General features: G+C 41.8%; 1 protein-coding gene and 1 gene segment (V, D, J or C); both read left to right on the forward strand.

The window, feature by feature from the left end:
• Window positions 1-2,629: 2,629 nt before the first annotated feature.
• slc2a1c (solute carrier family 2 member 1c) lies at window positions 2,630-8,291 on the forward strand (the record flags this gene model as incomplete). Its single annotated transcript, XM_079573102.1, has 9 exons — window positions 2,630-2,722; window positions 3,848-4,008; window positions 4,120-4,360; window positions 4,598-4,760; window positions 4,935-5,119; window positions 5,727-5,828; window positions 5,919-6,020; window positions 7,819-8,022; window positions 8,112-8,291. 9 exons carry the CDS (start codon window positions 2,630-2,632, stop codon window positions 8,289-8,291), a joined length of 1,431 nt encoding a protein of 476 aa, XP_079429228.1.
• A 4,174-nt stretch (window positions 8,292-12,465) lies between these two features.
• On the forward strand, window positions 12,466-12,822 carry LOC306976375 (Ig kappa chain V-VI region NQ2-48.2.2-like). The segment is given in 1 exon: window positions 12,466-12,822.
• Window positions 12,823-12,895: the final 73 nt, after the last annotated feature.

Genomic DNA, 12,895 nt, shown 5'->3' on the forward strand with positions numbered 1-12,895 from the left:
GGTAATTGGAGAGGGCCATTAGCTTGTGTGTTGGCTAAGCATTAGCAGTGGGGGTTTTGGGGGTACACTGCCCACCATTTGTTCCCAATGCTGTGGTTAGCCCCAGCAGCACCTGTTTGAACAGAGGGTCATTGGGGTCATCTCTCAGGAGACCAGGGCACAGGGTTAAAGGTCATGGCCTTGACAGGCGTATCCTCCATAATGGGGATCTCAGCTGCAGGAGCCGTTTTGCTCTGACGCAGTGACTTCTCAAATTTGGTGTTGTGCATTGTGGAAACAAAAATCTGCAGCAATCTGCTACACAACCCATTCTCCAATAGCTGGTCTTCACTCATTAAAAACATCTCTGTCTCATTTTTCTCTTTTTTGCATGCTGTGTGTGGATGCAGGTGCATCTTATAGTTTGACCAAGACTGGACTTACCATAGAAACAGATGGCGGTGAGTAAGCATGATGATAATAACAAGTCTATGTATGTAATATATAATTATCCCCTTGAATTTCTGTGCAGGCTGCAATGATAACACCACTGTGGAAGGTTTCTATCAAGTCCCAAAATGACAAAGTGCACAGTCAGTTGCAAAGGTGGTATAAGACAGGGTGTCACATGATTTAAACATTACAATAAATTTACACACAAAAAAACAACAGCAATGCTTTTCTGTTGGCCAGTGTACGGTAACAGCTACTTCCTGTCCACATTGTCAACTGATTTAAAAAATCAAATCAAATGAAAGGAACACTGCTTAACATTTTTGTATTATATTGCGAGCAATACAAAACATGCTCCTAATGACACAGAAAATGCTATATTTAAAGTGGGTAATAAAAGAATGGGTTTGGGTGAGGACCTAACCTATTTAATTCTCCTGTTTGGCTGACTTAAGTTAAGTTAAGAGAGCACTTCAATTCTGAATCCACATTTGAAGGGCACCTTTGATCAGCACCACCTGCAGAACCAGGTGAAGATGTTTAAATGTGATGACATGATGCATGATTGAAGAGTGAGCAGATTGTTCAGTTGCTGTAAAATCCACAATTGAACCGGATCAGATGTAATACTGTTTTTTTCCCCAATGGTCCAGCAATCACAGAGGAGAAGCTGTATTCTTTTATGGAGGATTCATTATAATGGGTGTTGAGACTGATCTGGAGTCTGTCGGAGCGCAGCATGTAAATGAGCTGTTCCACCAGATCCATTCTGTCAGAGTGGCCTCAAATTCAGCAGACAGGTGCGAGTGCAGCGCTCACGGGACTCTCCAGGAACAAGACCACAGAGAAGAGGACCCGCTGAAGTGGATGCACTCAATGTTCAACAGGAGGAATCACAGGTAAGTAGATATATTTTCTCTTTCAAAACAAGCTTGGTTTTGGTCACTGGTATTGTTTTAACACTTTATAGTTGATGCTTGTAGTGACATTAGAAAACCACAATTCCTTTATCTAAAATATTGGAAATTAAATGCAAGTATTGAAAGTCGTACTTTTTGGACTGAAAGTCTAAAGTACTTCTGGTCTACTTTTTTATTTTATACTGTAAATAATTCAGTATATAGCAGTGTTGTATTGAAGCCACTGTGTCCATTGTTTCTCTCCAAAGTCAACATTTATTTGTGGTTATTCTGTAGAAAAAACAAATACTAGACCCACACTATGCCCCCTTTTGTAAACAATTTTTGATATGTATACAGCAGTGTTTCCCAACCAGGGGTACGGGGACTCGAGAATATAGCAGGGGGTACTTGGAACAATTTCAGGTAAAAAAAAAGGAGAAACTGAACATTATTTTGATGAGAAAAGCTATATTGTGCAGTCAAATGTGTAGTTTTGGGAGAATTTTAGGTTTCTTTTGAACCTTATTACATATAAATAGCGCTTTTAAGTTATTGCTTTCAAAATAAACTGCAACACCTTTGAGGTAGGACTACCACTGAAAGGTCCACAAGACAAAAGAGGTTGGGAACCACTGGTATACAGTGTGAACTATTGCTGTGGTGTTGTTTTTTTGTATGAAAGGTTTGAGAGTCATGCCATTCCAATTTTCTGTCAGTGATTTGCATGTGGTAGAATTAACAATTCAAGATATTGACCTGAACTATATGAGCTAGACTATAGAATTCATATTTTGAAACACGTTTGTTTCTTTGCTGCAGAGAAACTCGATGCACTTTCATCTCGAGTGAAATCTGTCCGACCCAGACAAATGGCGAGTCCAGAGGTAAGATTTCACACCACAAACAAATACAGTATTAGTAACATGTGAGTAGCAGCTCTAAACGAGTACATTGTGTCCATGTTGTGGAAGTGTGAAAATGCTATGGTCCCTGCCATCACACTGCCACTAGACTGTCACATGGAGACACACGGGAGGGATTGTTTACAAAGCTTTGAAATGAAATGTTTGTGTCTCAGGCTTGTAATCAAATGCAATTTACACCTCCAAAGATATTGATATGGATTGTAAGCATAACTTGTAGAGCCTAAAATTAACATTGTTTGTATTGTTTTGCCAACCATGTAAGTTTTGTTTCTCTAAGATTATGCTGCCCTTCTCAACATTTATATACCTTTTAATGAGTGATTTAATGTGAACATTTGTAACACTTCATTATCCATATCCCAGAGTCAGATGACACTGCCTCTACTGGTCTCCATCCTAGCTGCTGTCCTGGGGTCTCTCCAAATCGGGTACCACACGGGAAATGTCAACGCTCCGGCCAAGGTGAGCAGACAGGCTACTTAAATCACAGCGAAGATCAAAATCTCACATACAGCGGTAACATCATGCATATTTGTAGCTGAATGAAACGTCTGCAGCGGCTCTGTGGAACAAAGGACAAAGCAGAGGCAGAGAGTGAGGGGAGAGGAATAAGTTTACTCTGTCTCCTGTTCAAATACCACACCATCTCCGAGATACAGTCGATAAAGTCACATTTGCTTGAAATCTCGGCTCAGACCTGGTTCACAGCCTTGTACCAAAACTGACCATGTTCATCGACTTTCGACTAGACTGAAACATTCTCCATGTCTTCTCACAACTCTTTAACAGACCTAATGATTGCGTTTGGGATGGAATGTTATAAATTCACTGTTAACATGGTCCGCTGTGTTGGTGGGTACTAGCAAACATTGTTCATTTAGCACTTTGTACACTAAAAAAGAAAACCGTATAAAAAGAGCTGTGGAACAACTCTGTTAGCTGCCTTACATGTAACACACTGTATAGTCCAAATGTTTTAATATGCTTCAGTATTTCTGCTAAAAGTCTATAAGTTGATGGAAAAAGTCTGTTGCAAATCCCATAATGCTTTGTGATATGACATCCCGACCCCATCTCAATTACAAAAACTTTTTAAATGCTGCAAAAGTCGTTTGTTTTGTTTCTCAAGATGATTATTTTGAGGGTTGCCCCTAACCCCTTTATCCAGTTACCAAGTAGAATGAGCCCCATGCTTTGGGTTGCCAGATCCTATGACTAAATACAGGCACTTCCTAGCACTTCTCCTCAAACAAATTATGATTAGTGCTTGTGGAGTCCTCCAGGAGCTAAGCTCAGTCACTGAATTCTAGAGGTCCTTGGCTTTCAAATGAGGTATGATATGTCAAGAATGAAACTTGTGCTTTTGTCTTCAAATCAATCAATTAATCACATTTTATTTGTATAGAGTCATAGCACATTAGTGTTTTTTTTTTTTAATCAATACCACATTTGCCCTATTGGACCATTATTCATTATCTGATTTGTTGACAATACTGGAGCAGCACAAGGATGTACATGATAATGACAACTTTCAAGGTAGATGCTTTTACACAAACAAATGTGTATTTTTTTGCTAATCATTCACAGATAATCGAGCAGTTCTTTAACCACACCTGGAGGGCCAGGCACAACCAGTCCCTGCCGGACCACAGCCTGACTCTGCTCTGGTCTCTGTCCGTCAGCATCAAGGACTTTGGGGCTCTGATTGGTTCATTGGGAGTCAAGTACTTCGCAGACTCCTATGGCAGGTGAAAATGCCTTGTTATGTGTTACGCCTGCAGCAATAGAAGTGTACTTTAGGTTTAGATTGCCATAAGCCTGTGTTTGAGGATTTTTCTTTTTTGATTTGCTCCTTCCAGACGTAACTCCATCCTGATCGTGAATTGCCTGTCGGTGGTGGGAGCCTGCCTCATGTTTGCCTCCAAATCCAGCGAGTCGTTCGAGGTCCTGATCATGGGACGCCTGGTTTTCGGTCATTTCTGTGGACTGGTCATGAGCCTGAACCCCCTCTACATCCAGGAAGTATCGCCCACTAATCTGAGGGGGGCGTTTGCGACACTCAACCAGGTCTCCTTCGCCTCAGGAATACTCATAGGGATGGTGAGGACAAACCTTCAAATGTTTGCAAAAATCTCAGGTTGTGTTTGCCCCTAAACCTATGTTTTGTCCTGGTTTATGGCTAATATCGCTGTAATTACTTGACCTACGCACATGAAACAAAAAGTGAAACATCTGCTCTGTCAATTGAACTTTCTTTTATTATGGCATACAAAAGTAGTAGCAAAGGGTGTTCGGAAATTAGCAAACTTGCTCATGAACTATTACACTCTTCTTCAGGTGGCTGGTCTGGAAACAGTGTTGGGGACCGAGCGCCATTGGGACTTGATGCTGTCTCTCTCCCTCATACCCGCTTTGCTTCAGTACTTAGTCCTGCCGTTCTGCCCGGAGAGCCCACGCTACCTCCTCATCAACAAGGGAGACGCGGACAAGGCAGAGGCTGGTGAGTCTCAACGAAAACAACATTCCAATCTGTGTAGGTTCTGTCATTATTTTATAGTCCTGTAGACGTTCTATTTTAGAAGTTCTAGTCTCCCTCTCTGTCAATTGAGTGAAGGGTAAAATTGCATGTAAAGCTCGACTAAAGCTTATCTAATTTATCTGTTGTGACCTTTAGCCCTGGTGAAGCTGCGCGGCCACACGGATAAGGTGTATGTGGAGCTGGAGGAGATGAAGGAGGAGGCGAGGCGCTCCCAGGCCGGAGTCACTGTCGTACAGTTCTTCAAGAAACGCAGATACAAGCAGCCCATCATCCTCGTACTCGTGGTCAACCTGGGCAGCCAGCTCTCTGGGTTTAATGCAGTAGGTTGATAAGGCAGTCAGTCCAATGGTTGAAATCAAGAAACAGCTAGACTTTCTAAAACCAATAGATGCTACAAAACACCTTTACGTACCAATGTTCAATGAAAGATGATTGAATATTTTGTTGAAGCAGTTTCTAACGACAGTAGATTCAAGCTACTATACAGAAATACCCAATTTAAAGCAGTACTAAGTAAGTTGTTTACCTTAATAAATCCTTTTCGTAGTTCCTCTGGGGGTAATACAAGTGTTAATGGGATGATTGGGGGCGTCTTTCATCTCTCCCTGGTGTCTCTGGCCAGAAAACCACAATTGCAACTCGCTGCCTCCAGGTCGGAGGCCCCAATACACACTAATGGAATCACGAAGAACAAGCTAACAGGCTAATGGGCAAAGCTAACTTCAGGCTTGGGCTACAATATGTACAATATCCCCCTCTCCCTTTGTCTTTTCTGTCAGCGTAGTATTTACTGTCACAGACAAGTTAATGTGTAAAAAAAACGCAACATGCTTATGGCCTATAGGGACATGAGTTACTTAGTACTGCTTTAAGTTGTACTCTTTGTGTCATTTTGGGGCAACATTTAAGAATAATTGTGTCTTACAGATCATTAATTACTCCACCAGGATGTTTCAGGCCAAGTTTGAAGAGGCCAAATATCTGACTCTGGGAGTGGGAGCTGTCAATGTATTTTTCACTCTTGTCGCAGTGAGTACTTTAATTTTTTGCAGTGCACTTAATTATTTCAGCCAAACAGACAAAATACAAATAAGGTGTGACCGTTTTGTTTCCCTGCAGTTCTTCCTAATGGAGCGGGCGGGTCGGAGGAAACTCCTGCTCACTGGGTTCAGCTCAATTGCTGTGTGCAACTTACTCATGACCATCGTGGACTCTGTACTGGTAATGTATCTCAGCTGAGCCAATATAAATAACACACAATTACACAACATTATTTTGAAAAGGGCAAGTGTCTCTAAGGGTCTTGAGGTCTTGAGGTTCTCTGAGAAGATTGATGCTCTTCAGGGACTGGGCACATATACACTGCGTTCCAAATTATTATGCAAATGAAATTTTTCTAAGATTTTCTAAATTGTCAACTCAAATGAGATTCAGCATAATTTTCAAGTCTTTAACTGATAGAGGATCATTTAAATGTGGTGGAACAAATTTCCTAGTGATAACAGTATTTTTTTCAAAAATAAATATAGTAAAAACCACAAAATCCACTGTTCCAAATTATTATGCAACTCATCGTTTCAATACATTTTAAAGCTTGTAATTAACTGAAATTGGTCATTTGTTGTATTTGTAGCATTAGGAGGTCATATTTACTGAAATCAAAAGCTATTTCAATCAAAAAAATATTAACAGGTCAAGTTATATTTTACCATAGGAGTCCTTGTGTGATAGCAGCTTCAAAATTCTTAAATCCATTAAAATTGTAAGTTTTTGGACAGTTTCTGCTTGGATTTGTTTGCAGGATGTCAGAATAACCTCCCAGAGCTGCTGTTTGGAGGAAAACTGCCTCCCACCCTCATAGAAGTTTTTTTTGCTGAGGCTCCAAATGTTCTCAACAGGGTTGAGGTCAGGGGAGGAGGGGGTCCACATCATGAGTTTCTCTCCTTTTTTGCCCATAGCAGCCAGTGATGCAGAGGTTTTCTTTACAGCAGGACATGGTGCGTTGTCATGCATGAAGAGGATTTTGTCAGGGAAAGCACGGCTCTTCTTTTTGTAGCATAGAAGACAGTGGTCAGTCAGAAACTCCACATATTTTTCAAAGGTCATTTTCACACCTTCAGGGAGCCTAAAAGGGCCTAAAGGGGCCGACCAGCTCTCCCACCATGATTCTGGCCCAAAACATGACTCCGCCACCTCCTTACTGACGTCACAGCCTTGTTGGGACATTGTGGTCATTCACCAACTATCCACTACTCCATTGATTTGACCATCCAGGGTTACACGGCACTTATCAGTGAACAAGACTGTTTGAAAATGAGTCCTCATGCATTTCTCAGCCCGTAGCAGCCATTGTTGTTCATGAACATTCAATTAACCGTTTAGGGGAGGCCCGGATCGAAGGTTTATGCACAACTGCAGCCTCTGGAGGGTCCTACACCTTGATGTTTGGAGGACTCCAGAGGCACCAGCAGCTTCAAATACCTGTATGCTGCTTTGTGGCATCTGTTCTCCTAATCTGATGTGTTTGTCTGGCAGAAACCGTCCATATTGTGCCTTTATCGGCACAAACCGGAGTGTGCTCTGAATCATCCACAAATCTCTTATCAGTACGATGACTACACTTAATCTTTCATGAAATATCGAAGGTTTTCATGCCTAGACCAAGGCATTCAACTATTTCACACTTTTAATCAGCAGAAAGTCCCTTTTTCTTTCCCATATTGCTTGAAAATGATGATCTGCATAATAAAGTGGAACACCCTTTTTCAGTAGTTTTTCCCTTAACTGGGCTTAACCTGAAAACTAATTATCCCAGGTCTCTGAGATTAATGTCAGTGATTCATACAGCCCCAAGACACGATACCATCCATGAGTTTCATTATTATTGTTTTTTTTTTACCTTTTTGACACAAAAATCCAATTTGCATAATAATTTGGAACGCAGTGTAGAATAATAACCAGCATAGAAGCAACTCAACACAAACTCAACATTAAACCCACTCTCCTGTCTTCACTGTAGCATCTGGTGCCGGAGCTTCGCAGCCTGCAGGTGCTGCTGGTTTTCTGCCTGATCTCGGCCTATGAGCTGGGCCCTGGTCCCATCTCCTGGTTCATCGCGGCTGAGCTGTTCGACCAGCCGGGACGTCCCATAGCCATGGCCTTCACCAGCCTGCTCAACTGGGGCGGCAAGTTCCTCCTGGCTCTCCTATTCCCTCCTCTACTTGTGAGTGCGAGCTTTTTGTTTTCGTGTCTACAAAGCTAGTTCAATTCAAGAATGTGCCTAAGTTGTAGTGCAATGTCCTCCTGAAACAGAAATTGTGTGGCGCGTACGTGTACCTGCTCTTCATGCTGGTGGCGGTCGTGGCCTTTATCTTCACTCTGTTCCGTTTGCCCGAGACGAGAGGACGGACGTTCGACGACATCGCGGAGGAGTTCAGAGGAGCAGAGGGCATCCCACTCGGCAACAAGGCTGACTTCAACACTTTCAGCTGAACTGGCAGAAAAAACACCAGGGCCTGTGACTTTAAAGATCCTATAGTGACAAAATGATCGCAGTGAGCTCTCATGAGTTTTCTAACAAGCAGGCACACAGGAATCAAGTAAAACTCTGGAAAGTAGTTGTGCTAATGCAACTGAAATGTATAGATATTGTACAATTGTTCATTTGTACAGGAACACTAATTTCACATTAATCTGCAATTTGCCTAGAATAGATTATATACATTTTAGATGTGCCTAACCAAATCATTTCACCTCACTGTAAATATTACATTGAATATCTGTCAATAAAACTTAATTTTTTGCTTTGTTTGTCATTGTAACATGAATAAGCCTACTATTAGTTGTGATAGTTTTCGTTAAGGGAAAAAAATACAGTTGTATAAAGCTGATGACCTCTCTGTGTATCAAATCCTATAGCAGAAGTGTGTGCTCAGCAAACTGTCCGCTGATTGACATGCTTGCACTTCATGGACTGGCCTGAACTGGACATGACAAGTCTGTGAAATTTCACATATGTCCGAAATCATGTCCGGGAAAGCAGCCGAGTCTGTGAGCAAATAGATTTCTGGAGGGTTCATCCTGCTTTAATTCTTAGTTATTCAAAGCTTTCAGACCCAGAAGATGATTTAAAGCTTTAAAAATACTTTTAATAAGTTCAAAGTGTAGTCCTCGTCTAGTTACTTTATAATCCACACTGAACTACAGATTTACATATATGGAACTACAAGTCAGGGCATTTGTAAAATAAAAAGGCTTCATTGCTGTTTTCAACCCCGTCACTAGGAGGAGATCAACTTCAGATAACAGGATGTGTAAGCATGTACTGTTTCAAAGGCAGTCTTTAAATGAGCCTCACTCGTCCCACACAGCTCACAGCTCTTCAGGAGTCAAGATACAGAGACGGAAATCTGATACGCACAAAATGTTTCTCAGTTTCATTTTATTCAGTTTTTACATTTGTGCAACTAAAGGTAAGCAGACAGAAAAATAAAATAAACCTCTGGCCTAATGTAATTCAATGTTATTTTCTTTTCTAAAGCCAGCTCAACAAGCGTGACTCAAACTCCGCTTGAAGTGATCAAATTTGCTGGTGAATCAACCAGTGAGGCGAGCTGCTCCCACGACGGCAAAGCCACTAAATTTGAGCACATCCTCTGGTTCAAGCAGGACCAAAGTGGAAAACTGCATCTCCTGGGCTTCCTGAACCTCAAACGAGCCTACCCCGAGGATGAGGTGAAACATCGGGTCGGATTCACAGGAGATGGAGCCTCGACTGCCACTCTCTCCATCACAAACCTCACCGTGGAGGACAGCGCGGTGTATTTGTGCGCTGCAAGGCGCCACAGTGCTGCAGAGCCTTATAAACCCCACACAAAAACCTACATTTTAGAACACCTGCAAACAGACAGGAAAACCACACCGCTCAACTCATATGACCCGAATGAGAAAGAGGCAGCTTCGATGTGTGCAACAGTTTAGGCCAATGTAGCGCTACACTGCTCATTTTTCTGAGATTAAGAGATGAGCAGCTTCACAAGCGTCAGTGCTTTTCAATATAAAATTGGTATCAGATGAATATCGCCTTTGCATCACCCGATACTGGATCGAAAAATTATAGTGGTATAGCTTATCCCTACAGGACATTAGTAAGAAGCAGATACATAACCTAGGTCTACACTTTAATAAACAATAAAAAATAAATGTACATGCCCCAAGAGACAAAACTGTGAATGTTGAATGAATCGACAGTGAATATATAGGTATGCAGCATTAGGAAGTCTAAATAAATCAATGCTATAGCCAATGATAAACATATCTGTATAATTCTAGTTTACAGATCTTGTGTCTCAGACTTCAACACAATGTAAAATCAGTCTGTGAAAAAGATGAACCACATGGTCAAAAACAATTATTCTCACATGAATGAGAACAGACTGAGGTCAGGGCAAAGCATGAAGCAAACCATCTGCACCAACAAAGCCTATGGACCAATGGACAATACTGGGGAGTTGGATCCAAAACAGTGAAGTCTACATTAATTTGGCTGCAGACTCACATGGGGCTTAGTTGATAGAGATGTTGTCCGCCAACTAGCCTGAAAGCTGGTTTCATCCTTGCTGCCGGCATTACATACAGCTGTTGTGTGCTTGAGCAAGACACTTCACCCACCCTGTTGAATGCATATATAAGGGTGTTATGGGTGATGTTGGGTTGAAAATGCTACAGGCGCAGAAGAGCATATTTCCATTATTCTACATCGGAGAAGCTTACTTATGTAATGCAATTTGTCAAATGTCCTGGATATATTGATTTTGTAGCACCATTTTAAGATCAGTGCATTACCAGCGTTTTACAGCAACAAATGTTTGAGCACACCACGAGAGGGAGACAGTCTTTTTCCAATAAACCTCCTATCAACATGCACTCCCACGGTTATCAAGAAACACCTCCCTGTGTGACTTCAGTGCTTTCACTCCAGAGACAAATACACACATGCAAACACAGTCTTAAGTATGATACTTATTATAGTTGTGATGCTGGTTCCTGGCATAAAAGGTAAGTATCGCAAAATATTAGACATCAGTTTAGCATCTTATATGATCATTATTTTCTCCTCTCTCTAATAGGAGCCTCCCTTCAAGACCTCATTTCCCAGAGCCCTCGAGACCTCATAAAGATCACCAATGAATCTATCAAGGGCGAGCTGACATGTTCTCACACTATACCAAGCTACGATCGGACGTTTTGGTATAAAAAGGAGAAAAATGGTGCCTTCAAACTGCTCGGTTACATGAATCTTAACTTTGCAAATGTTGAAGACGACGTCAAAGATAAGATAACTTTGGGAGGGGATGGACGCTCAGAATCAAGTCTCTCTGTGTCAGATCCCACACAAGAAGACAGCGCCGTGTATTACTGCGCTGCTAGTATGCACAGTGATGTAGCCACCCCTCGTCTTGTGTCAAAAACTAATTTCTAGTTAGGAAATGTGCCTTTGTGAACACCTGCGGGAAACTCAACCACAGCGGTTTTATCGGGAAGACATTTTGTAATAGAGACATACGAGGTCACATTGTTGTAGCATAGATCAGAAAAAACAACAGACAGCATTGTTGAAAGAGCATAACAATCTCCAAAACTGACAAATTTGGGATGACACGGAAATATAATGCTATTACCGCTTTGCTGGAGAAAAGAAATGCTGAATATATCAATGAATGTGAATTGTGTGATGTTGCTTAGATTTAGAAGAATACAAGTATAAATGCTTTATTCCACAATCCCACGCACAAACACTACAGACATGATGATATGTGACAATGCTACTGTCTTGTTATATATCAGTACATAGCCCCTCCCATTTGCAATTCCCACTCCCTCTTCCCTGATTGGACGATCTATTTATGCACTTAGTATGACTCCACACAACTAAACCCATTCATCATAAAAACGGCAACATGTTCATAACCTTTCTTGCAGCCACCAATTTCATTCTAGTTTCAGGTAACCAACACATTTTCTATTATTACCCAACTAGTTTGATGTCATTTTTCACCTTTCTGCTCCATTTATCTTTGTCTCGTAGGTTCTCTGAATGACCAGGTCCGACAGACCCCAGCGCACATATACAACACAAAGGGAAACAGTGCCGAAATAAATTGCTCACACAGCATTGACGGCTATGACCGAGTTTTGTGGTACAAGCAGCTACATGATGGACAGCTGCAGTTTCTGGGCTACATCCTCAGCACTGTGGGAAACCCAGAGTCCGGGGCCAAAGTTAAGATAACAGGGAATGCTTCTAAAGACAAGACAACTATTTTAACCATAGAGGAGCCCAGCAGTGCGGTGTATTACTGCGCAGCTTCTCTCACAGTGACGAAAGGGCCCATGCCTCAATACACAAACCTCAATTATCAGTTTGATATGAGCCAGGTGCCAGAAGAGAAGTCGCAGGCTTCATGCGGTAGCTTTGTTTAATAGGAAGTGTTACTTGATTATCACTTTTAAGAAATATTTTGATAGTCTTTATAGTTTATGCTGTAGGTGGCGCTGTAGCTTCAGAAACACACCAGGCTAATCTACACACCTCCTTGATTTCATTAGAAAGGGCACCTGCAGACTATAAATGTGACAGTAGACTCAGTCTCTCGGATCAGTCAACATGTCTAGACTATTATTATTGTTTTCCCTGTTTGGCTTTGGCCTGTCTGTGGAGGTCACCCAGTCTCCCTCCGTCGCCGTCAAAACCCCCGGAGAGCAGGTCCAAGTGGTCTGCAGCCACGGCAAGACAGACTACACTATGATGCACTGGTACCAAAAGTCCCACGGAGACCTGTCCCTCAAACGCATCGGGCATATAAACTATGGGAACAAAGACTACGCTGATGCCTTGCAGAAGCATTTTGAGTTTGTGGGAGATTTGAGCGGAGAGACAACCAAAAATGCTTCCATGTATATAAAAGACTTACAGCCGGAGCACAGTGCTGTCTATTACTGTGCAGCAAGCGATGCACATTGAGCAACATGATCTAATCATTGTACAAAAACATACCAAGTGGTTTTGGATTAGAAATGCACACCAATACGAGACT

This window comes from Gobius niger, assembly GCF_951799975.1.
Source record: "Gobius niger genome assembly, chromosome: 16".
NCBI lineage: Eukaryota > Metazoa > Chordata > Actinopteri > Gobiiformes > Gobiidae > Gobius > Gobius niger.